Below are 23148 nucleotides of genomic sequence, written 5' to 3'. Positions count from 1 at the left end.
GTCTCTGTCGCGGGAGGGAAGCCTGAAGCCTGCTGTGTGTGGGGGGGTATCCCCGGTGACTGATGTGACAAACGGACATGGGACGCAGGAGGGGCTCTGCCTGGCTCTGAGGGCGGAGAGGCTACAGGAGCTAGAAGGCAGCGCCCGTCTTTCCCAGAACGAGCCCGGCTCCAAGGAGTGGGCCCGCGGGGGCGCGAGGTGGGGGGACAGGCCAGCACGTCCGCAGGCCGGGCCCCTCCTGGCACCACACCACAGACTCGGTGCCACCCAGCAGGCGATACCCTCCGGCCCTGAGGGCCCCCTGCCCGGGTGCCTTTCCTGGCCCGGTGTCCCCACTGGGGCTCCGGACAGTGAGCGATGCTGGAGTCTAGTCCCCACGGTGGGTCTGGTTTGTTGGTATTTGGGGGTCGGGGGGAGTTCTTTAAACTTCACTGGTGAGATGCTGTCGGGCTGGCATGTACAGAAGCTCACACCAGGAATGGAATGGGTGGCCGTGCCGCCCGGCGTGCACCACCGCCAGGTCCTGAGGAACCAGCCTCGGAGCACCTGCCGCCGTCCCGCCGCGGGGTCCCGCCTGGCCTCGTGCCCTCACCTCGCCTTAGCTTTCCCACAGCGTGTGCCTGAGCGATAGCTTAGCTCTGCACACCTGAGCGTGCGTGCGGGATCCACGTGCGTGTGCTGGGCTCGGCTTTTCTTGCTGAACGTGGAGGGTGAGAATGGAAACGTTTTGTCTGAGTGGTTTGGGGGGTTGGAGACATTGGCTTATTCTATAGGAAGGTGAGCAAGAAAGAACTAGGCACCAACTGGCCTGAAAATGTCTCCTTACTATTTTCGCTTAAATACCCTGTTCTCCAGGGGCTCAGCCAAGCTCAGCTGCGGAGCCCGAACAACACAGGAGCCTGCGGTTGCTCAGCACACAGACCGCGGAGACAGGAAGCGCGGGGGCCGGGCCTCCGGTCTTTCTCCCACGCGCTGTCCCTCCATCCTGTCCCAGGGGGGCAGGGGGAGGGGGGCGGCGGGAGGAGGGCTCCCTCCCGCAGTGCCCCCTGCAGCCGGGGAGCCTGGCCAGCTGCTCGGTACCTGCCTTTCCACCTGCCTGCGCTTCTGCTCAAAACCTGCTCAGAAATACACCTGCCAGGTGCAGCCCCCACGCAGGCCTTCCTGCTTCCCCCTTCCCTCTCCTCAGCCTGAGTTCCACAAACACATTCTCCTGAGGTCGCCGCTGGGTCTGACGCCCCTGGGAGCCTCTGGCTCCAGCCCTGAGGGACAGGACGCCCTTAGGACAAGCGGGAAGGAGCCGAAGCATTTCACACTCAGTGTGTTCAGGAAAGCGCCCAGGACGTTAGGGTTTGACACCTGCCAGGTGAGGGTGTTTGGAGCCGGAACTGGGCCCAGGATCCACAGGACGGGGCAGGGCAGGACAGGGCTGGGCCTGTGCAGGGGAAGGACAGGCACGCTGGGGCAGCTGCTGCGGGACCCAGAGAATCTCCCGCATTCCTGCTCCTGGGAGCCACCCGAGGAGGAGGGGGTGGAGAAGAGGAGCAGGAGGGGGAGGAGGAAATCCGAGTTTTCTCCCCAAGCATTTGGCCCCTTGGCTCTGAGGACAAAGGCACAGGGGGCTTTAGTTCCTGCTTCTCAGGACCTTTGGCGCCCAGCGCTGTCCCAGCGAATGGGAGGTCGTTTAGGTGAATCGCTCACTGTACCGGCTGCAGAGGCAGGGAAACTGCAGAAGCAGGTCCTGGCGCAGGGTGGCTGCCGAGCGCCAGCTTGCCGCCTTTGCACCGAAATCCCAGGTCCCAGGGCTTGGGCCACCCGGCGCACCGCCTCCCCTTCTCAGGAAAGTTGAGTCGCAGCCAGAGAGGAGAGGCCTTCTCTAGGCAAAGCGGGCGGAGGCAGGGACTGGACATGTGGCTCGTAAATCCCCAGAGCTAGGCCTGCCGTCCACGCCACCCACCTGCCCCGCCCCTCACGCACTCTGACCCGCACCCCCATCTCTGCAGCAGCAGTTCACCTGGTTCCCTCTCTTACCGTCTCTGGGCTGCCCGTGGACTTCACAATTCCGGAGACCCCTTTGCTTTAACACAAAATGGGGGTGCCCCCTTGAACCCCTGCCTCTGCCCACTTCCATGTTCCTCCTCGTCACCCAGTGGGGGACCCAGTTCTCTCCTGGCATGGATTCCTCTCCCACTAGAGGGCGCCCCTGCCCCTGTATGCCCAGCAGCAGGGCCGGGTGTGGCGGGTGGGGAGGAGGGGCCGGGTGTGGCCTGGCGCCTGGAGCTTCCCGGACCTCCCTGAGGAGCCTGACCCGCCGGTCTGCTGGGTCCGGAACCTCCACGTCAACCAGAAAACCAATCCTCCACTCTGGCTCAGCGTGGCCCCCACCTGTGTCCAACCCCAACCGGGCAGGGAGTCACCAGAGGCAGGGAGAGGTGCCAACCCCCTAAAAGCTTGAACCAAGTCGGGCATAAGGATGGACATGTGCAGCCCAGACGGTGTGGCTCAGTGTCCTCGGAACTAGGGGGTCATGGTTCGGTTCCTAGTCAGGGCACACGTCTGGGTGGCGGGCTCCACCCCAGTGCGGGGCGTGCAGGAGACAGCCGACCCATCATTCTCTCAGCATTGATTCCATCTCTCTCTCCCTCTCCCTTCCTCTCTGAAATCAATTCTTTTTTTTTTTTTTTAAAATATATTTTATTGATTTTTCACAGAGAGGAAGGGAGAGAGATAGAGAGAGTTAGAAACATCGATGAGAGAGAAACATCGATCAGCCGCCTCCTGCACATCCCCCACCGGGGATGTGCCCGCAACCCAGGTACATGCCCTTGACCGGAATCGAACCTGGGAACCTTCAGTCCACAGGCTGACGCTCTATCCACTGAGCCAAACCGGTTTCGGCTGAAATCAATTCTTAAATAAGTTCATAAAAAAAAAAAAGAGGGGCTCGCACAGCATTTCAGACCAGAGACCGGTGTGTGCATCAGCGACATGGACGCCATGGCGGCGCCTGGAGAAGCTGGGATCAGAGCTAACGTTTGCCAGCTGCTGCCGAGTCGGCCGCCTGCTCTCCCGACGGCCTCCTGTTCCCACAGCAGCTCCCAAGGCCATGGCGTCCTCACCCACAACCCGGAACCGAGGCCCAGAGAGTGGGGACAGGCCCAGGCAGCACCAGCGAAGCCTCACGGAACCAGGGCTTCTCAGCCAAGCTGCCCCCAGGTGGGCTTGAGCGCTCCTGGCACAGATGCCTATGAAACGCCCCAACCCCCACAACAGGGCCCCTGAACCCCTAAAGGTGCGGCAGCTGAATTTGCAAAGAAACATTTCCTGGTCACCACAAGCTTCCCCTGAAACCCGTGGACTGAGGCCACCTGAATTCCGCCTCCCAGTGCGGGGGACAGCTTCCCCCGGGGGAGGGGGGGGGCGGGGGGGGGAGAGCTGGCTCACAAGCCCCGCCCCCAGCAGACCGGGAGGACCGACCAGTCCGGGTCCCCAGTTAATGGGGTGAGAGGTGCGGACCAGCCCCAGCCCCAGGGACTCCGCCTGCTTCGGTGATGTGTCACCTCTGTGCAGCAAAGCACTCCGCGACACCGCCCCAGGGAGACTTTTATTTAACACCGAGGGCTAACGTGGTACAGGGTCCAGAGAAGCCTTCCAGCGGAACTTTATTTGGTTTAATCCCATCTCCAGAACCTTGGCAATGGCCGTGCCCAGGCCGCGGTGCCTCCAGTAAGGGTTAGTGCAGCACAAACCAGCCGTGGCCAGGTGCGCCCCGTCGGGTAAAACAGCTTCGGGTCACGGTTTGGGTGACAGGAGCACAGGAGGCGGAGCCGTGACCGCGTAACATCACGTTTTCTGTTCGGTAAGCTTCCTGTGATGCCAGCTGCTGCCAAAGGCAGGGGAGGCCTCCGTGCCGCTGGCCACCTAAGAGCTCCCAGGCCCAGACGAAACCCTCACGTGGGCCGGCCTCCCCGTGGTTTCCGTCCGAGAGGGACAAGCGGGGCAAGGACATGTCCCTCTGTTTCAAGTCCTTCTCGGGACAGGCTCTCTAAAGATGCGTCCTTGCAGGATATCTAACGGTGGTGGGGTGACAGCAGCGGGTCCGAGGGAGGCGGGCAGCACGTGGGGAGGTCCAGCTCCTACGCGAGGCGAGGTGGACGCTCCTTCGTAACAGACGATTCCACGGGGGAGGCCCAGTCAGTGACCCCTGGGCTGGCGGACAGTCACCTCCTTCCTGAGCGGAGTGCGGAGGGGCAGGCACCCAGGTCACTGCTGAGAAGCGCTCGTCCACTGTCGGGCGCAGGCGGTGCGGACGGAAAAGATAGGGGCAGGGGACACAGGACACAGCATATTCTACACCGAGCGTAACAGACGTGGAAAGGACAGGTTGCTGCAGCGTCTCCCTCCCCCTGGGCTGCACGAAATGACTGTCCTGACCCATTAGATGCGCTGCACATGCACTGGAGGCTCTGGGATCGGCTTTATGAGCCGTCACATCCGTGTGCCCTGGAGTGGCCCGCAGACAGGTGACACTCGCGGACCCCGGAGACCAGGTCACCCGCCCTGGAGCCTTGGGCAGAGCTGGACCGCCTGCCCCCGTTAACCAGGCACCTGTTGGTTTGCAGGGATGCGGGGGGTTCTGACTCCTCTCGCCTTTGGCATCCTGGCCTTTGCTGCACTGGGCTGCCTGCTCTGCAGGGTCCGGGCAGGTGGTGTGAGCCTGGGTCTAGCCCCACTTCTGGGAAGAAAGAGCGAGAGGGCCCAGGCTGGCCACTCGCTCACCCGAAACCTGAAGCCACTTCCTCTTGCCCTGCTCCCCCAGGCACTCGCTCGCTCAGGGTCCCAGTCACCAGAGGCTGGTGTGTGGCCACCCCTAGTTTGCCGAGAGGAGCCATCTTCCTACTGGCCACAGGCCCACGGGCCCACCCCTCAGGACCTGCCCCCCGCCCCCGCCCTCCGGCTCCTAGGAGACTTCCTTGTGTTGGATTCATCAACGTCCAGAACTGAGGATGCTCGAGGTGACACCTCGCAACCCAACGCCAAACAGAAGGAAGAGGCCCGATGCCGTCCCTGAAACTCCCGGCCGGTGACCTCTCGGCTGCTCTGCACTAGAGAGAAGCCCGCCGCCCTAGGCGTGAGTGGCGGCGCGGCCTCACGGTTTCCCCGAGAGCAGAGGAAGGAGAGGCAGCCCAGGAAGCAAACGCAGGGAGTTCCGCGTCCGTGTGGCCCAGAGCACATGGCGGACACGGAAGCTGGAGCCGCAGGGTCACTCGAAGGACAGAGCACAGGCCTTTGGTGACGGAAGCGCTAAATCCTAGAGACGAAGATCTTGGAATCCAAGAAAAGGGGAACTTTCACTTAGCGACGAGCTAATGCAGAGGTGTGGCGGGGTGCTCCTCAGTCACCAAGTGCCACAGCCACAGTTCTCGGGGACACGGCCCTCGGCCCCCGCCCCTAAGGGTGAAACAGGCAGGACAGCAGGGTGGGGCTGAGGGCTGGAATTCGACTTCCAGTGTGGACCCACTGAAGGCAGGGCCCCAAACAAAAATGTGCATACATGTGTACACACATGCATGTACATGTATGCGCGCGTGTGTGTGCATTGTGTGCGTCCGCCCCAGTGCCCGCCACTGTCACTCTCAGGCTGTGAAGTGTTGCAAGGGCCGACACTCGGCATGAGGTGAGGAGCCGTCACCAGAAAGGGCCCACCGAAGGCTCAATGGACTTGGGCAAAGGTGAGTCTTTTCTAATGTAAACGCAGGACCACATCACGGACACGGGCGCGCAGTCCGCCTGGTGGGTCCGACCCTCTTGTCCAGGTTCTGTTGGTCTCCCTGGGAGACCAGTGGCAAGGTTTTCACAAAAGGCACAGTGTGAACCGTGGACGGGCCGGAGCAGCCAGGAGGACTGAGGCCAGGGCCGGAGTGGGGGGAGGAGGGAGCCGTGTCCAGCTGCTGTCGTGTCCTGCTCGGGGTGGGACTGGGATGGGGACAGCTCTGACCCAAGAGGTGGCCAGAGGGGCCTGGGCGGAGCGGCTACAGGAGCATGCTGTGGAAAGAAAAGAAAGCAGAGGCAGGCAGCTGCACGGCGTGGGGTCCCTTCGGCCCGAAGACGCGGCCACTCCGCAGCCCAGCCCGAGTGCACGGTTCACAGCCAGGCCTGTGGAGACAAGCAGACCGGAGGGTTTCTCCTGGGAAGGCTCCGGCTCTGGCTCCTTGGCCACCTTAGGAATCTACAACACAAACAGAAAGAAAAGCTGTTAGAGGGGGGGCTGAGGTCAGGGGCGGGCACAGGGCACCGCGCTGGGGGGCGGGGGGAGAGGGCAACCTTAGAGGGATTGGTTACCACCGACACCACCGATAAGGAACTTTCACGGTTTGATCTCCACGCTTTCCTCCAGAGAAGCCCGCCCAGAGGGTGGCAGCACCCACCCACCCAGCTCATCTTTCTAACAAGTTCTGTTTTGAGAGAAGGAAGGGGACCGGCCTCCCAGAACGAAGCCAGGAAGTGAGGCCCGGTTCTCAGACCGCGGTGCCCGGGTCCTTTAGCGTCAAGTGAAGAGGAAGCATATCCCGGATGTTTATCACAAACAGTGAAAGTTCTTCATCTCCAGGGGGAGCAGAGAAACCAGAGACAGACTCAGCCCTCGGGTCACGCAGGGTGGACATGGGTGTCGTGGGGGAAGGGCTTGCCAAGGGCAGAATGTTTAGGAAGCATTTGGCGAGGACATTCCCAGGACCGAGGACGAGAGCACAGTCATTTTCTCAGAAAGGTACAAATCACTGGACAACACGGAGAAGAATCCGTTTATTAGAGGCGGTACAGGTACAGCTGAGAGGAGCCAGACAGATTCTCTTCTTTCAGGGCGAGGAGAGAGAAACGGTCACGTGGGCCGCATTCAAACAAAACTTACTCAGAACCCAAGCGTCTACAATAAACCAGAGTGGAGCAGCCGGCAGGGCCCTAGCTACCGACAGTCCTCCGGCTTCCCCCGCGGTTACAAAAACAAAAAGGTCATTAGGCAGCGGAATCACCAATAAACAAACAGATAAAAAGAGCAAAACGTTAAAACAGCGCATTCAAGTAACCCTCGCAGTGTTTAAGGTGCATGTACACACGTGCTGGGGGCGGGCTTATGGGCGTACTTCACAGAAAGCAATTTCAAAAACAAAACCGTGAGAGCCGAGAGTCACAGTCCAGGGGCCCACTGGGAGATACTCTAGTCTAAATATCTTGGCAGTTTTTAAAGGGTCACATTGTAGACGCCACACACGCACAAAGGCAAGAGTGCGGACAGAAGGGTGGCCCCGGGGCGGGTGGGCGGAGGGCGGGCGGTGCCGTGGGGGAGGAGGGGCGGGTCTATGAACAGGGAGGGAATGGCTTCTGCACACACGTTAGCAGCAGAAGCGCGAAAGGAAGAGGAGAAAGCTTGATAAACAAGCTGAGACTTGGCTGCTTTTGTCTGAGCAGATAACTAGGGAAGAAAACAAGTATACTTTGGGCGGAAGGGACATTCCTGGTCCTGGGGGAACTGTTCCAGTGAACTGAAACTACAAAGTATCACTGCTGAGTCAATATTACATCCATTCCTGGGCTATTGAGACAAAGCGTACAACTTAATAATGATAATTTATGCACCCAAACCGCTCCTCCCGAAAACCAACGGGGCTGTTTTCTGAATCGAATTTGCATACCACTAAACGAAAAACAAACACAACAAAAAAACAAAACCAAGGGAGGAACTTCACGGAATACCGCGCTGTTCAGGGCCGGCTTGTAAAAGGCTAAGCGGTCTTGCCCCATTTAAGACTTTTGCAATGTTGAGGGTGCTTTCTCCAGTAGCTCTTCGGCTGGAAATGAGGTTGCAGGCCCTCAGCTGTGACCTCCTGCCCATGAAGCCACAGCCGTGGTCTAAGGGGCGGCTGGGTTCTCGCTGCCTTGCTGAACAGGGGGGAGAACCCCGAGAGGGCTGGGCTCAGGCTGCGTGCCTGCCGTGATCAGTATAATAATTCTGAGGAAATCTGAATGACAAAGTTCTGTTTAAACACTCAGGCTGACCCATCGGTTTTCTGCCTTTGAGACTGTATTTCAAGTGTGTCCCCCATGACCACTGGGAGACTCTGGGTGACAAGACCCACTAGGTCGGCAAGCTCCCGGGTCTGTGTATTTAAAAATAAAAAGCATTTTTAAAAATCGGCTGTCATTATCTAAAAGCTACTAAATTCCACCTCGGTGGCCCTTGGGAGCAATGGCTGCGAACTTCCTGCTGGAGTCGGGTCCGGGTCCTGGACTCCCACCGGGGCGCTGCTGTGGCTTTAAAAATCAGCTCCCAGTTGACTTGAGCTTTTTAAAGGAGCCCTCAGTGTCCAGGCAAGGAGCTCATTTCCCATTTAAAGGACACGAATACTTTCCAAAGCCAAGCGAAAGGGGAACCTGGACGTACACCTTCATTCTGAACCGCTGTAGCTGTCCTACCTGATCGCAGGGCGGATTCTGGAAATGGGCACGAACACTGGGCTTGGCACCGCCTGTGCGCGTGACACTCACCGCCTGTCCTGCCAACTTCGAAATGCAAATCCCCATGTGACCCAGTTTCCTTGGAAGATGGTGAAACGGTGTATTTGATTCTGGCTACAGTTAACTGAATGAGGCCAGCTAGCAACTCTAAAACAATTTTTCAGTCCACCCACACTTGGGGGCTCAAAGATGGCAATGATTTCTTTTAATCCCCCCTTTAAAAAGTGAGGGATGGGGGCTGTGTCTGTGTGGACACAGCCCCACCTGGGGAGGGTCAGCCGACCACAGCTCTACTCGCCACACACCCTCCGACAGGACAGAGCAGAGCCAGTGCTGTTTTTACAGACGCTCCCCTAAAGGGCACTGGCAAAGCTGACCGGCTCTGTCAACTTCGGAGGGGAGATCGAGAGTCGCGTGTAGAAATCAACTGGGGCCCTGGCCGGTGTTGCCTGCTGGTTAGTGTTGGCCCACCCTCCTGGTCAAGGGCATGTACCTGGGTTGTAGGTTCCCTCCCCACCCCTGGTTGGGGCGTGTGTATAAAGCAACCAGTCTCTCTCTCTCTCTTTCTCCCCCCCCCCCCCCCCCCGCTTCCATTTTCTCTGAAAAGCAACGGAAAAAATATCCTCAGGTGAGGATTAACAAATAAACAAACAAAAAAATCAACTGGGTAAAATTGACCAAACTTTTCCAGATTTCAGCTGCTTGTTTGAGATCAAATAGACATAATAGGATAATCTCGATGATCTAACAGTGACCTTTACCAGGTTTAGGTAGAATTACACACTTTTGATACCAATAAATGAATCTTCTACTTGCTTCTTTATTCAAGGAGGAAGAGCTTTTATTTATGACTTCCTCCAAAGTGAATGACTAAAATGTAACAAACTAGCATAGTTCAATGTACTAAGTTACAGCATGTAACCTCCTATGGTAGTTCCATTGGTGGCAGACATGAGATACAAATGAGGGCTGAATCTGCTGCGCCAGGGGGTGTGTGGCCTTTGAAACTGGGAAATATTGATTAGAAGCTAGAAGGCAACTTTTTGTTGTTATCTACAGATGCTGCCGGAAGGAGAAGTGTTTACCCGACTTCAAATGACACAGCTGTAAACTGGCAGTTGGCAGCTTTCCACATAAATGCCATCAGCAAGCGAAACTCGATACTAGTCAAGACTAGCCAAGGAATTCGGAGCGGCCGACGCCGCGAGGGCGGGAGCCAGGCTCTGCGGGCGGCTCTCCGGCCAGGCTTTTGAAGAACTGCCTGGAGCAGTCACAGTTGTGGGGAGAAACAACTCCAATTGCTTTAAAAAGTTTTTAAAAAGCTGTATTAAATATAAGTCTTAGCACCTTTGGCATTTTTGTCCAAATACACTTCGACGTATGAAGTGGGGACATAGCCCTCTTCGTCTTCATTTCTCCGAATGCGCGTCCACCCGTCACCTTTGTCTTCCTCTATGACGTACAGCGTTTCTCCTTCAACTACTGAAATGGTTCCTTCATTCTGACCTGAAAACAAGATCAGAATATATGAGGTTTACGGGCAAACAGGAGCTTGGTCAGGAAACAGGTGCAGTGAAAGTAGAGGCGGGTCCGCAGGTGCCCGGTCCTGCCCCTTCCAACAAGGCGAGGAGCGCCACCTCCCCCTGGCTAGGCCGCAGGGACTTTCCTGGGGAAGCCTTTGGTCCTCTCCGTGCCTCTCCCCCATCTTGCTCCTCTCCCTCCCTCCCTCCCTCCAGGGGAAAGTACTCCCAGGGCTTTGGTCACCCCCGCCCCCCCACCGCCTTTCCTAGTCTGGCTGTGTCCCCAGAGAAGGCTCCCATTTCGGCCTGAGCACATCTGCACCTAGCGTTGTCCTGAAATCTGAACACAGCGGACGGACCTGGGTTCATGGCTGCTCCCTCTTCACACACCCCCGCCTCTCCCATTTCAGTGGCGTCTCCCTTGTCCCTCACGCCTCGTCTTTGATTTCCTCCCGCTTTGCTCCCACTTGCAATCAGCCAGGAGTCCGAGCAGCGTGTTAGCTGCGGCATCTCTGCGTCCGTTCCTCCATCAAGGCTCCCAAGGCCGTTCGCTAAGATAATTTCCGGGACCGGCCACCACTGCCGACAGCCCTGGGAAAGGCGCCTGGCTCGGGGGCGGCCGCAGGTGTGGGGGTGCTTTAGACATGAAGTGAAATTGGAACTCTAACCTGGTCCTTCCCTTTCTTGTCACAAGGAAAACGCACTCATGCCAGGGCTCCCCCACTTATCTCACTCCGCCCGCCCGCAGCTTCGCCACAGCCTGCAGACACTGGGTCACGGTTCCTCAGTTCCAGACAGCCGGCTCCCCTTTCCAACCATCATCCTGTTCTAATTGCTCATCCACACATGACAACAAACGTCCCAGGTCCAGCTCGGTCAGGCAAGGTCTCTCCCAAATCCTCTCAAAACGTCCTCAGTGTTTGCCGCCTACAATCCAAATGTGTCCTTTCCTCCCCCCCCCACCCCCATGGCACTGCCTACCTCTGGTCTTACATTCCTCTCTGACCACCTACGACACCTGGGCTCAGCCACACCTCCCAGGCCTGGTCCCCGGTGCCCCTGCCGTCTGTGCCCCTCCCCGGTGGCTGAAGCTGCCCCCTAGACACAACTCTGCTTTGTTCTCCGGGGTGGACCCACACCACACTGCCTGCATCCCACCCCCTGGGGAGTCTTCTCAGGACAGGAGTTCTGTACATATTGAACGAATGCAGGAAATAACCATACTCCTTACTCTGCTGCAATTACGGTAAGCTCCATGAAGGCTGTTCAATTACATGGGCCAAACAGCAAAATACACAGCCAGCACCCTGATGATGCTAACACCCTCAGAACAAAAGGGAGTGAGAGGAAGGTCTGGGGGACTCAGCAGAAAGGCAGCCACAGACAGGGCGAGTGCTTGGACAGCTCCGGACAGCGGGGAACTCGGTGTCGTGAAGCGTTACCGTCGAAGGTGTAGAGCGCTTTACACGTCCCGATGGCGGGCAGCGGCTCCTCGTCGTCAAACTCGTCGTCGAAGTCCGTGGCCAGCACCTTCACCTCGCTCTCCTGGCTCTGCTCCTCCGTGTAACTGCCATCCGGGCTGCTCAAGAAAGCAAGCACACAGCAACTATAGCAACTGAGCGGGAGGACGCCGCTCGCCTGCGGCGCGGCCCAGAGCTGGCAACCAAGACCATCTTAAATGGTCCCCCGTGGCGCCAGAGGCCGTGCGTGGGACCCACAGGCCCTCACCACAGAGGCGCTGGGATCTGCGCTTAGGCTCGCGTCCAGAATCAGAAGCCCCCGTGAAGCTGCGCCCGCCCGAGGCAGGGCCGCGCGGATACTGTACCTCTCCCGGGCCTGCGCGCAGTTGTTGACGGTCGGGGCCGGCTGGGCGTCGTACAGTCCGCTCTGCCTGCGCTGCTCGCCGCGGGCCGGGAGCCTGCCTTCCACCTCCGCCAGCCAGGCCTGGAAGAAGAGACACAAGAGACCGGCTGAGGCCACCCCGGGACCTGGAAGCCCGGCTCGGCTCGGTGGCCCTGGGCACCAAGGCTGATGGAGAGGGATGGGCGGGGCCCCGCATATGCACTTGAAGGCCGCTACTCGGTCCCTTCCCAAGGAGCGGAAGTGGAAAGAACATATTTAGGTGGGGGGGGAGAAGAGGGGGGGAGAGGGGGACGGACCCTGTCCCACCCCTGGGCTGCGAACAGCCGTGTGACTTGGGATAAGTCACTTCTAGTTCCTTCTGTTCCCAAACCTCTGTGACCCAGAGGTCACACTGGGAAACATGAGGAACTGCTACCCTTGAGCACTGACTCAATTTGAAAGCCACACTTCCCTTTCCCAGTTTTTCCGAGTGTCATTTTTTCATAGCGAAGAAACGTGCACATAGGACATCAGAGTGGACAGTTACCTTCAGCGACATTTGAACTAGTTCCCTGCTCATGAGGCAAAAGAATACAAATGGCCAGAAATGGACATTTCCAGGTTCTAAACACGCAAACATCCATCACTGACTGACAGGTTCTAGAAACAACAAAAACCCACATCTGACCCCTCACTGACAGGCACAACCGATTCGGACGGGAAGGATCCGTTCTTCACTTATTTTCCATGCTCTGAGGTCTTTAATATGAGGGCGGAAAAAAAGAAGGCTTTGTCCCTACAGAGGGTGCCTCTCTCGCTAAGACATGTACTACGGTGTTTTCAGAGGCCAGTGTTTCCTGCTCATTTGTGTTTCCTGCTGGGGTGCTGGGTCCTCTGAAGGAGCAGCACATCTCAATCCACCGTCCTGATTTCCTGGGACGAGGGCGGGTCTGTCCCCAGTTACACTCTGGCAACGTGAGATGTTGCGGAACAAACTTCACCACGTAAATGAAAAAACGACACTGTAGCCAAACAAGGCCTTCCAATGGTGCCAGGAAAGGGACACAGTATAATGGGAAGTGCTGGGAAGCAGAGCGCTGGGGGGACAGTGCATTCTGTTTACCACAGGTCTGACACCCGCCTTCCCAGGGGCAGGTGTCCGGTGAGAAAATGCTGGTGTCTGAACCCGCAGGCAGCTCACAACACCCATCCCTTCTGCTTCCCTTTTTCCCCCGGCATCAGCTTTCCCTTTGTCTCTTTATGTGTCTTTTTCTTTCCTCCCTCCCTTTCTCCCTCCTTCCTTCCTTCCCTCCCTCCCTCCCTCCCTCCCTCCCTCCCTCCCTCCCTTCTTTCTTATTTTTAATAATTCTTTATTGTTGCAAGTATTACAGATGTCCCCTTTCCCCCCATTGATCCCCTCCAGCCGGCGCCCCCCCCCCCCCCCCCCGGCCTTCAGCACCCTATTGTCTGTGCCCATGGGTTCTGCATATATGCACACAAGGTCTTGGTTGGTTACCGCCCACCCACCCGCCCTCCCACGGCTTTTCCATACCTCAAACTTCTGGGCCTCGAGCCGCAGCTTGTCTATATTTTGGATGACTTCTGTTAATTTGTGGTCCAAACTGGCTGGGTCTCCCATCTGAGGGTTCTTCAGGTACACGTCCTTCATCTTGGTGATGGCCTCTCTGGAAAAAGGGAGCAGACGGAGGGAGAGGCTGATGCCACCAGCCAGTCACGTTCTCCGATCACCCTGGAAACCACGTGACTGGGAGACGGGTTGGGAGTGTGGGTGGGAAGGGAACATTGGGGTCAGCCCCCCCTGAAACTTCTCCTTAGGAACCCTGCTCTCTGGGTCCATGTCATCCAGAGACTGATATTAAAACTCCAGCTGCCTTCTCGGGATGGGTCCTCCCCTTGCCTGCAGCCAGTAAGACATATAAGTCAATCCAGACAAAATCCACGCATTTCCATGCGTGAACGCTCCTACAAACCGAAGCTGTCGCTGGCCTCCTGGTTCTGCGGGCTGCAAAGTGTTCACGTCACGAAGAAGCCCGGCTATTGCTTTGGAAATGTTATTACACACTATTTCAACTACTAAGAAATGGAACCCAGCCCGGCCGGCGTGGCTCAGTGGCTGAGCGTCGACCATGAACCAGGCGGTCACGGTTCTATTCCCGGTCAGGGCACATGCCCAGGTTGTGGGCTTGATCCCCAGTGTGGGGCCTTCAGGAGGCAGCTGATCAATGATTCTCTCTCATCATTGATATATCTATCTCTTTCTCCCTCTCCCTTCCTCTCTGAAATCAATAAAAAAATTTTTTTAAAAAAAGGAATGGAACCCACAGTTGGTATCCATGACAGGTGTGCCACAGGGCCTCGAAGCCGCATTCTGTGGACCCCACACCTTCCTGAGACCGTGTTTGGGAGCCACACATCGCAGCCTGCACAAGGGGCCTACGCGCGCACGCATGCTCGGCTCGGGCTCTGCCCAGCACCGAAGAGCTTGGGGAACTTGACTCTGGCTTAGGGGGCTCTCAGTGGGGCTTGAGTGGTTAGCAGTTTAAAGCAATGAGAAATCTAAGCCAATGATACAACACAAGACTGAACCATGGGAAACAGTTTAACTGAAAATACAGAAATAGCGGGAAGAGAATTCCTCGCACCTCAGCCCGTATCCTGCCGGCCCCATGGGCTTCCAGGAACCGCCTGCTCCCCCCGAGGCCACCTCCCATTGGAGCCCTCGGCCCACTCACTGCCAGCCCTGACTGGCTCTCCTTGCTTTTTCTTCACAGCATGCACCATCCCCAACATCACATAATTATGCTTACTGCTTACTGTCTGTTTCTTCCGACTAGAAAATATGGGGCCGCTACAGCGGGGGCCTGGAGCAGCGCCTCCCCAGAGCAAGGACACACTGACGCCCTAGGGCTGGGTGTGTCCAAGACACTGTATTGGTGTTCTAGACACCATCCAGCGCTCTACAAAGATAGGAGGCTGACTGTGACTGACCGTGAGCAGGAAGACAAGGACAGTTTGGACCCACAGCTAGGATGTGGGGCAGGGGGAGGGTGGGGTCAGGCCACTTATCTCAACCTCATTTGTATAAAAAAGCTCACCTACACACTCACGATAAAAGAGATAATCCTATGTAGGTTCTTCCCCAAACTCAGAATAAAACCTACAGATAAAAACATGCCACAGTTTGTAACAGCAGCCCAGCAGGCCAGCTCAGACACAACATGTGCCTGAAGCAAGCACTTCTACTAAAATCTAGGCTAGGATTTCCCGTCTTTCCAAACTGAACTTGGTTTTCTGAAGGACCATATCGATCCACTCTACCTTTGATCCATCTCCTTCTGAATTTCTTTATTTAATTCGTCAACCTTCTGTTGGAGCTTCTTCCTTCTCTGTTCGGGCGGGAGGTTGCTGAAGTCCTCCGGCGCTGCACCCTGCAGACCGAACAGAAATAGGCCAGGGAAGGCCGGTGGGCCTCCTCGCACACAGACGGGGAGGTGGCCAGCAGGGCTGGTCCCCAGACACCAGGGCGTGCGGACATTTGTGAAATAAACCCAACCCTTTCCCATGACACCAGCCGAGGCAGAATCCGTGCATGCAGACCAGTCCCCAAGCCGCTGCGAGCTCCGAGCTCCGAGGCCGCGGCCACTCCCAAAGGCAAGAGCGATGCTGCAGGAGGGGAGGGCGGAGGAAACACTCGACTCGACTCGGGGAGGATCCAGACCAATCTGAGACGAACCTTCCCTCTGTCTCAGTGTCGGTGGCCACACTGAAGTTTAAGGCCGTTTCAAGTTCAGGTTTCTTCATAGAAAACAGTGCCTGTTGCGGGCACTGCTCCCCGAGTCTGAGTATTGCTTCCCGTCTCTCCCCCAGACCCCAGGCCGAGGCCAAAAGTTCCCATCCCGAAAAGTGACATGGACAGCGAGTTCCTCAGAGAATGTGGGTGAAAAGGGTTTTGTTTATTTTAAAAATAAAACCTCCTCTCCCCCCATGCACTCTTGGCCCTCTGCCCCTGGAGGTCTGGGCGCGCCTTTGGGCCATCATTAGGGGAACCTCGGGACATGCCTCAGAATCAGCGCCTGCAGGGTGTGGAACCGGCCTCAGCTGCTCTCCTCCGTCTGAGCATATGTTCATATCTCGATTCCCTTTCGAAAACAACTGCTATCATCCCTCCGTGCATGCGATTTAAGGGGAAAACACCAGCAGCGAGCGTCTAGACCAGCCATGGGCAAACTACGGCCTGCGGGCCGGATGCGGCCCGTTTGAAATGAATAAAACTAAAAAGACCGTACCCTTTTATGTAATGATGTTTACTTTGAATTTATATTAGTTCACACAAACACTCCATCCATGCTTTTGTTCCGGCCCTCCGGTCCAGTTTAAGAACCCATTGTGGCCCTCGAGTCAAAAAGTTTGCCCACCCCTGGTCTAGACTTACATACGCTTCGCTTGTCAGAAGCTCAGTGATGGTTATCAAGTCCTTTCACTTAAAGAGGCAATTTTCATAAAGAAAGAGTAGTTTATTCGATGACCAGGGCTAAGCCAAGGGCTTGAGACAAGCGATGTTCCTTTGGAAAGATCACACAAAGGCAAGGCCGGCTTGGGGAGTGGGCGGGAAAGAAGGGACCTGGATAATGTCACTCCCAAGTTGAGGTGGGTTTGCCGAGCGGCTTACACGGGGGCTTGTGACCCAGGTTCCTAGGCTGCTTGTGCTAAACGGCCAGGCTGTGGGGCTGGAAGTGTGACTCAGCAAATAGTTCAGCACCAGGCCACACAAAGGCTAGTGTTCTCAAAGCCGTGTGTGTGTGTGTGTGTGTGTGTGTGTGTGTGTGTGTGTGTGAGAGAGAGAGAGAGAGAGAGAGAGAGAGAGAGAGAGAGGGAGAGAGAGGTAGTAAGATGTAAGACCACAATGGAAGTGACTCTTCCCTAATGCCAAACCAAGGACTCAATTCACCTCTAAAACTAAAACTAAAATGAAGCAAACTAATCTCCAGTATGAAATAACCGGCTGTTTTTCCTCCCCGTATACCCTCCTGCTCTAACACCTGAAACCCCGCTTTTCAATTTGCGTGATTCCATCGCTTCCGAGAACTCAGCGGCTTGTTCTCCGGCCGAGTTTACGTGAAGCAAATCAGCACGTGACCTAGAAGCGAGGTTTGCGCTGTTTGCTCTGTCTTGTTCCTCAACAGAACGCAGTGTGGGATCCACTGCATCAGAAGGCGGGAGCTCCAGCAGGTGGTCGACGCGAGGTCCCTGATGGGATGAGCCTGACTCTGTGCGGAGGCTGAAGAACTGCCTACGGTGCTGCGAATGGCCCGCGTCCACACCGTCCCGCACAGGAGCTGCACGTGGCTGCTGAGCTGGTGGAGAGTGGCCCGTGCAACTGTGGAACTGAATTTTAAACTTTTATTTCATTCTAATTAGCTAAGATTCAAATAGCCCCGGGTGTGAGTGGCCACCATATTGGGGACACAGGTCTAGATGAACAGGTGCAAGACTTGCACAGGTGGGAAAACAGCTGCAGAGACTAGTGTAAGCAAAACACACTGTGCCTGTGACTTGCAATAATGAATTCGTAAATTCTTCCCAGCGGATCAGACGTCAGTCTAACTGACCTGTGAGGCCCCTCAATAGATCGCCTACGTTTCCGTGTTGTTACTTAAAACGAACCTCGGTCCACTATGGCTCCCACAAGCCTTGTGCTGCCGTGGAGGCTCAGGCCAAAGCTTCTTCTGGATCCGGAGACACAGGGTTCCCGGGAAACCTTAGCAGCCCTTCTGCCCAATGAGGCTTCTGAAGCTCCTTTACACAATACCCTGACCTAGGATTCCTGTTGCCACGAAGGCATGTCTATTTACAGCTCTGAGTCAGAACAGAGGTTCTGCAATCTCGGGAGAACCGGGTACAGAGGACCAGGGCACTGGTCTTGGAAGGAGGGGCCACACACACGTGAATGTTAACTGGCTGTGGCTCCAGGAGACCCTGGTTTATGGCTCCTGGGACCGAACACGTGCCCCGAGCACTCCTCCCAAGCAGACGAGAGCAAGCTGCTTCCTGAGGCTGGAGGTTTGGACCCCCAGCCACGTTGGGTGACTTTGCTTTTTTATTTGCTTCAAAGTGAAGGTCTACCCATGATCGGCAAACTGCAGCTCGCGAGCCACATGCGGCTTTTCGGCCCCTTGAGTGTGGTTCTTCCACAAAATACCAGGAGCGGGCGCACGTACAGTGCGACTGAAACTCTGTGGCCCGTGCGCAGAAGCCGGTTTTCGGCCGGGGCGAGTCTGTTTGGAGAAGTGCTGTCGATACTTGGCTCTGCTGACTCATGGGTCTGCCGACCACTGGCTAGGCGACAACTCAATGCCAGGTGGGTAGAATGATTTCTATCTCAGACCAGAAAGACTGCCTGACAGATGGCCTTCTGCTGGGGGCACCGCGGCAAAGGGCACGCGAGGGCGAGGAGGCCCGGCGTCCGAGAGGCCCTGGTCAACCGGTGCCGCCTCTCCCGGGTGCCTGCCACTGAGGAACGCGGTTCCCATGAGCATCCGGATCTTCCCTTCTTGTCCTTAATCAGGACTTGGCTCAAGATTTTTATCTCAGCCCAAGAAATGTTCAACTTAATAAAATACTCATTTTCTTTAGGGCTGTGTCATCAGTTGCCAGATACTGAGTCAGGTTGAAAAAATTCTGTATATACGCAGATTGCATACACACTTACACACGCGTGTATGTACGAATCACCGTGAAATAGCATCCGCATTAGCAACCGCAGAGCACAAAGTGCTCATCTGGCTCCTGGCGGAGCTGCCACCGTTATCACTGGCCATAGGTCAGGGTATTGTTTGAGAAGGTAGCTTACACACACCTGACGTGGAGCTGTGGGTTATGTTGGTTAAGATTCTCTTTTAGTACATGGAGTGATTAGTTTTGTTCACGAGGGCTGTACAAGTAAGGAGAAACAACACGGAACACTGAGTCCATCAGCTGGGAGGCAGAGGCTCTGCACGGTCCACACATCACCTGGTGGCTTCTCCAATCAGCTAAGCACAGGCACCAACGCATTTAAGAAGCGCCCTGGGGAGGTCACGGTTCTCCGTCCGGGGGCCGCTCAGACCGGGTGTGAGCCTGGCATCATTCCTGCGTTTGTCATGGGCTCTGTGGCTCTCAGGGAGGAGCATCTGACAACGATTACATTTACTTTTATTCTAAATGAGCCGATACATAGACTCCCTGCGACTCAATGTGTATGTTCATATTTAAATAAAGAACATTTGTCATCGTTTTAAGGCTCCTATAGTAAAAAACAAACACCATAACCGAAATCAGGAGTTAAACGTTAATTTTCTTAGCAACTTGGAAAGATGAAGATCTGTTAGGAGATCTATTAGATTCTCAGCCTTCGTGCTTTGAAGGTCTAAGTCTAACAAAGACAGAGCCACGGCAGCACACACAGGAGAAGCACAGGCCAGAGTGAACGGCGAAGGCAGGAGGCACGGGGCGGACACCCAGAGGACACACAGGGGAAACCTGGTTAGACCAGGGCATGCAGGGGACAATCGTGCTTACCAGCTTGAGAGAAAGCTTCATGGACAAGTTCAAGGGGGTGACGGGGAAAGAGAGAGAGAGAGAGAGAGAACACATCAGGAGAGGAACGTGGTCAGCCCCACCGCGTTAACATCACAAATCCACCTGCCGCTCCGTGGAAATGGCTTGGAGCGGATCTGTGCAAAGTTCACAAGAGGGGCCATTCCCATCGAACCTCCCCTTAGCTCCGTGTCGCCAACGCAGAGCACAGATAGGAAGGCAGGGTTTCTGTTTGTAGTGCTGTGGGGCCCCATCAGCCCGGAGAGAAACGAAAATAAGTCGCTGGCATGTAACGATCATAAAAGACAGCCTTTTGTTCACCAAACTTGCTGCAGTCTAGAAGTCTGAGAAGCAATCACTTCCACAGCATGCAGGTTCTATTTCCACGTGAAGGAAATCTGATGAATAGGAACGCTGGCGTTTCTTATAGGCACGTGAGCAAACTCTCAGGCTGCTGAGCAGCAAACCAAGGACTGGAAGCTGCTCTGAGAAACTGCCTCAGGAGCCAGGAAGCCTGGGCGCCGGGCGGAGTCGGAGGCCCAGGGCCCGCCCGGGCAGGGTGGCCTCAGGCTTTCCATCCGCTGAGCCCTGCCCACAGGGGGTGCGTAGCACTTGGGGAACTAGCAGGAGCAACTGCTCTGGAACCTGAGCTTTGGGAACTAGACGGCCACTGGTCTCAACAGCCAAGGCCACTCCTGGGCGGGGCCTCCGGGGCCATCATCAGGAGCCTGCAGCTGCCATCCTGCCGGTGAGCAAAGGTGTAGTGATTACTGGGCCCCAAACAGACAAAAAAGTCTCTCAAAATTCGGACAAGAAACACTTGGTTCTGCATTAACAGGCGAGACCTGCTCTGTGGCCATAGAAGCCAATCTGACAGTTCGGTGCCTCTGAGCTGCTGCCAATCCTAGGGGTTCAGGCAATGGGGAGGGGACCCAAAACTATCTCGGAGGCAAAGTTTCACAGAAAGTGCCCTTTCCTTTCCATTAGGAGGCGGGAGGGTGTTCAAATTCCTCAACCAGATTTAGAAAGTCTTATTCTGAAGACGAACTCGATGTCTGCACTTCACTGTAAACAGGCTGTGCTTTCAGAGGGATTGTCTGTCGGAGGAAAAAGCAGACTTTCAAGGAAAGAACTTGGGGGGAAGGTGCAGACAGCCGTGGCTGTTCTGTGGGCAGCGATGGTGGCTCCCTGAGCCGCTCCTGTGAACTTGGCACAGACCTGCTCATCACAGTTTGAGTTCTTAACAGACAACGCTCATGGTGCACAGAGGGAAACTCTGCAAATACCTTCCCCACAGAGTACACGGCCATAGACGGATGTTTCTCGCACATTCCCGCTCAACACCGCTGCCTCAAAGAGCCTGGGATTGGACCTCGGCAACTATCTGCTTTCTATTCAGCTACTTCTGTTTTTCAAAGTTACACAGTCTTTCTTAAGCATTCTAAAATACAGGATCCTGCCCTGGCCGGTGTGGCTCAATGGACAGAGCGTTGGCCCTGGTACTGAAGGGTCCCAGGTTCGAGTCTGGTCAAGGGCATGTACCTCGGATGCATGTTCCCCAACTCTGGGCTGCGAGCAGGAGGCAACCAATAGATGTGTCTCTCTCACATTGATGTTTCTCTCCCTCTTCCTTCCACTCTCTCTAAAAATTAATGGGGAAAATATCCTCTGGTGAGGATTAACAAAAATAAGTTAAATAAAATATAGGATCCTAACATCAAAACAAATAGACTAAGAATATTGCCACTTCATAATAATAAGTCGTTAGGATTGAGAATAAATGCCAGTAAAAATAGAAGGTACCAAATTCTGGGACACATTCCATTTTCCCGCCATCACAGTACTTGCTACTGCTTGAAACGATTAGAAACCGGTTCTTGGTCTTACGCTGTAAGCCAGCCAGTTAGATTTGCAATTAGAAACCGAATCATCTGCTACGGGGACGTTTTAAAGGCTGCATACGGTGCGTTGCGAGGCCCTGGAGTACTGAAAAGCTGTCAGTGTCAGGTGACAGTTATGGAGCCTGGGAGCCATGAGGTCAAGAGCACATGGGAACAGAGAGCTAGCGCATCCATGTTACCGGCAGTCACAGGTACTAACCTCAAGTACAAGAAAGGGGACCACGGAAATAAACATCTGAGCAAGGTGTGCGAGGGCCACAAAGTCAGTCCACTCTTCTGACCTTGCGCATACTTCACGGATTTAGGGGGTTCTCCAAGCTTTATGGGGTGACTCCCTTAGGGATCATCTGTTGCGGGTGTGGAAGTGGGTGACCGGGACACACACCTGTCATCTGGAGGAGCGTCACCCTCCTGTGACCACGCTCTGCAGCTGCAGTTTATGGGGGAAGTCCTGCCGTAACATCTTCTCAGACTGCAGTCACCCCCCATGGAAAGGGGAAAAGCCAAGCTCTGCTTACTGACATTTTTAGGAAGTTTCATTGTTATTGGGAAGTTTGGTTCCTTTTTCCATACAAGTTTCCCGGATGAAGTAGCCCGGGGTTGAATTTATACAATTAGACTTTTTTCTCCCCGGCTGTCCGGGTCTCTCAACTGAGAATTTCATTTCTCGGTGGAAGCCTACCAGAGCGCACCGGGTCCCCGGTCTTGGTGGTGGCAATGGGGTTAGTGCCTGTGCCGTGACTGCGGGGCCTGGCCGTCACACACACTTACAACATAGTCCCTAGCTTCAAAAGCATACGTGGGTCTCCCTATCGTCCTCTTCTCGAGTTCTTTGTGGAAACAGAAAGACTGAGTCTGCCAATGATCAGCAAGAGAACAGGATACAATGAATAAAATGGAAGTAACCAGAGGATTGTAACATCTGACAAACAATGGGTAAGGATTTTCAAAATCATTTGAGCAAACTTTGGTGGCATTTCCCCATATAATTAACTCTAAAACATGGGACAAAAAGGTCCGCACTTTAGATTTAGAAGTCCTTTGCTCAGACCGGAAAAAGAAATTCTAATTTAAGACAATGAAATTACACTTTGTTGATGGGAAACTGAGAACATCCTACCGAGGGTAGAGATGAGATAATGGTGAGTAACGCTCAAGGGGCATGCCAATCCTTAAAGATGTTCAATGAACAACATTTTCTTACAACTGTCACTGATTTGCAACAAAAAAGATTTTATCCTGTGTAATTATTTAGAAACAAAATTGGCTAAGAAGTGTTTGCACAAGATTTATACATTCTGGTACAGCAACTATTTCAATCTGGATCTGACAGCTGCAAACACGATACATTAAAAGACACATTGAAGTCACAGATTTGTTATCTTTCTAGGATACCTTTCCTATCTGAGTAGTCTTCACGCTCAAAAATAGAATACAAAATTGTGGCAAGGACTGTATCATTCTAGTCATGTGCCTTCTGTTCTGAAATTGCTTTAAAATCAAATTTATTCCCCCAAACTTCAGATTTGTTTTGTTATGAATTTCCTAATCCCACTTCTATAATCTATTTCCTTTATCTTTTTTCCTTCTCCTTTTGCTTTCTTTTTTGCACTGCTACTTCAGATTTGAAGGGACATCAAATCTGACCTGACTAATACAGAGAAACAAAAATCTGTGTGTGCATGTGTGTGTAAAAGAAAACACACTCACCATTTAGGAAAATTTTGAACAGAGGTTTGCTGAACATAGAATTGAGGGGTAAAAAATAAAAATTCATT

At 54.8% G+C, this 23148-nt stretch overlaps 1 protein-coding gene across 17 annotated transcripts in view; it reads right to left on the bottom strand.

Moving 5' to 3' along the window:
* Positions 1-3627: 3627 nt before the first annotated feature.
* FNBP1 (formin binding protein 1) overlaps positions 3628-23148 on the bottom strand; it is a 101012-nt gene continuing 81491 nt past the window's right edge. For 6 of the 17 annotated variants that reach the window (XM_036329352.1, XM_036329358.1, XM_036329360.1 and 3 more), the window contains 6 exons: positions 19452-19466; positions 15213-15322; positions 13426-13558; positions 11857-11975; positions 11474-11613; positions 9312-10017 (listed from right to left, as the gene is read on the bottom strand). In XM_036329352.1, the coding sequence (XP_036185245.1) occupies positions 9839-10017; positions 11474-11613; positions 11857-11975; positions 13426-13558; positions 15213-15322; positions 19452-19466 (696 nt within the window). In that variant the 3' untranslated portion in view covers positions 9312-9838. Of the gene's footprint in view, positions 6227-9311; positions 10018-11473; positions 11614-11856; positions 11976-13425; positions 13559-15212; positions 15323-19451; positions 19467-23148 lie in introns of those variants that run through there. The other 11 variants (XM_036329353.1, XM_036329359.1, XM_036329361.1 and 8 more) reach the window with 4 other exon arrangements.

Source organism: Myotis myotis, unplaced genomic scaffold (genome assembly GCF_014108235.1).
Source record: "Myotis myotis isolate mMyoMyo1 unplaced genomic scaffold, mMyoMyo1.p scaffold_m19_p_12, whole genome shotgun sequence".
NCBI classification, from domain to species: Eukaryota; Metazoa; Chordata; class Mammalia; order Chiroptera; family Vespertilionidae; genus Myotis; species Myotis myotis.
This window is presented reverse-complemented; position numbering and strand designations above follow the sequence as displayed.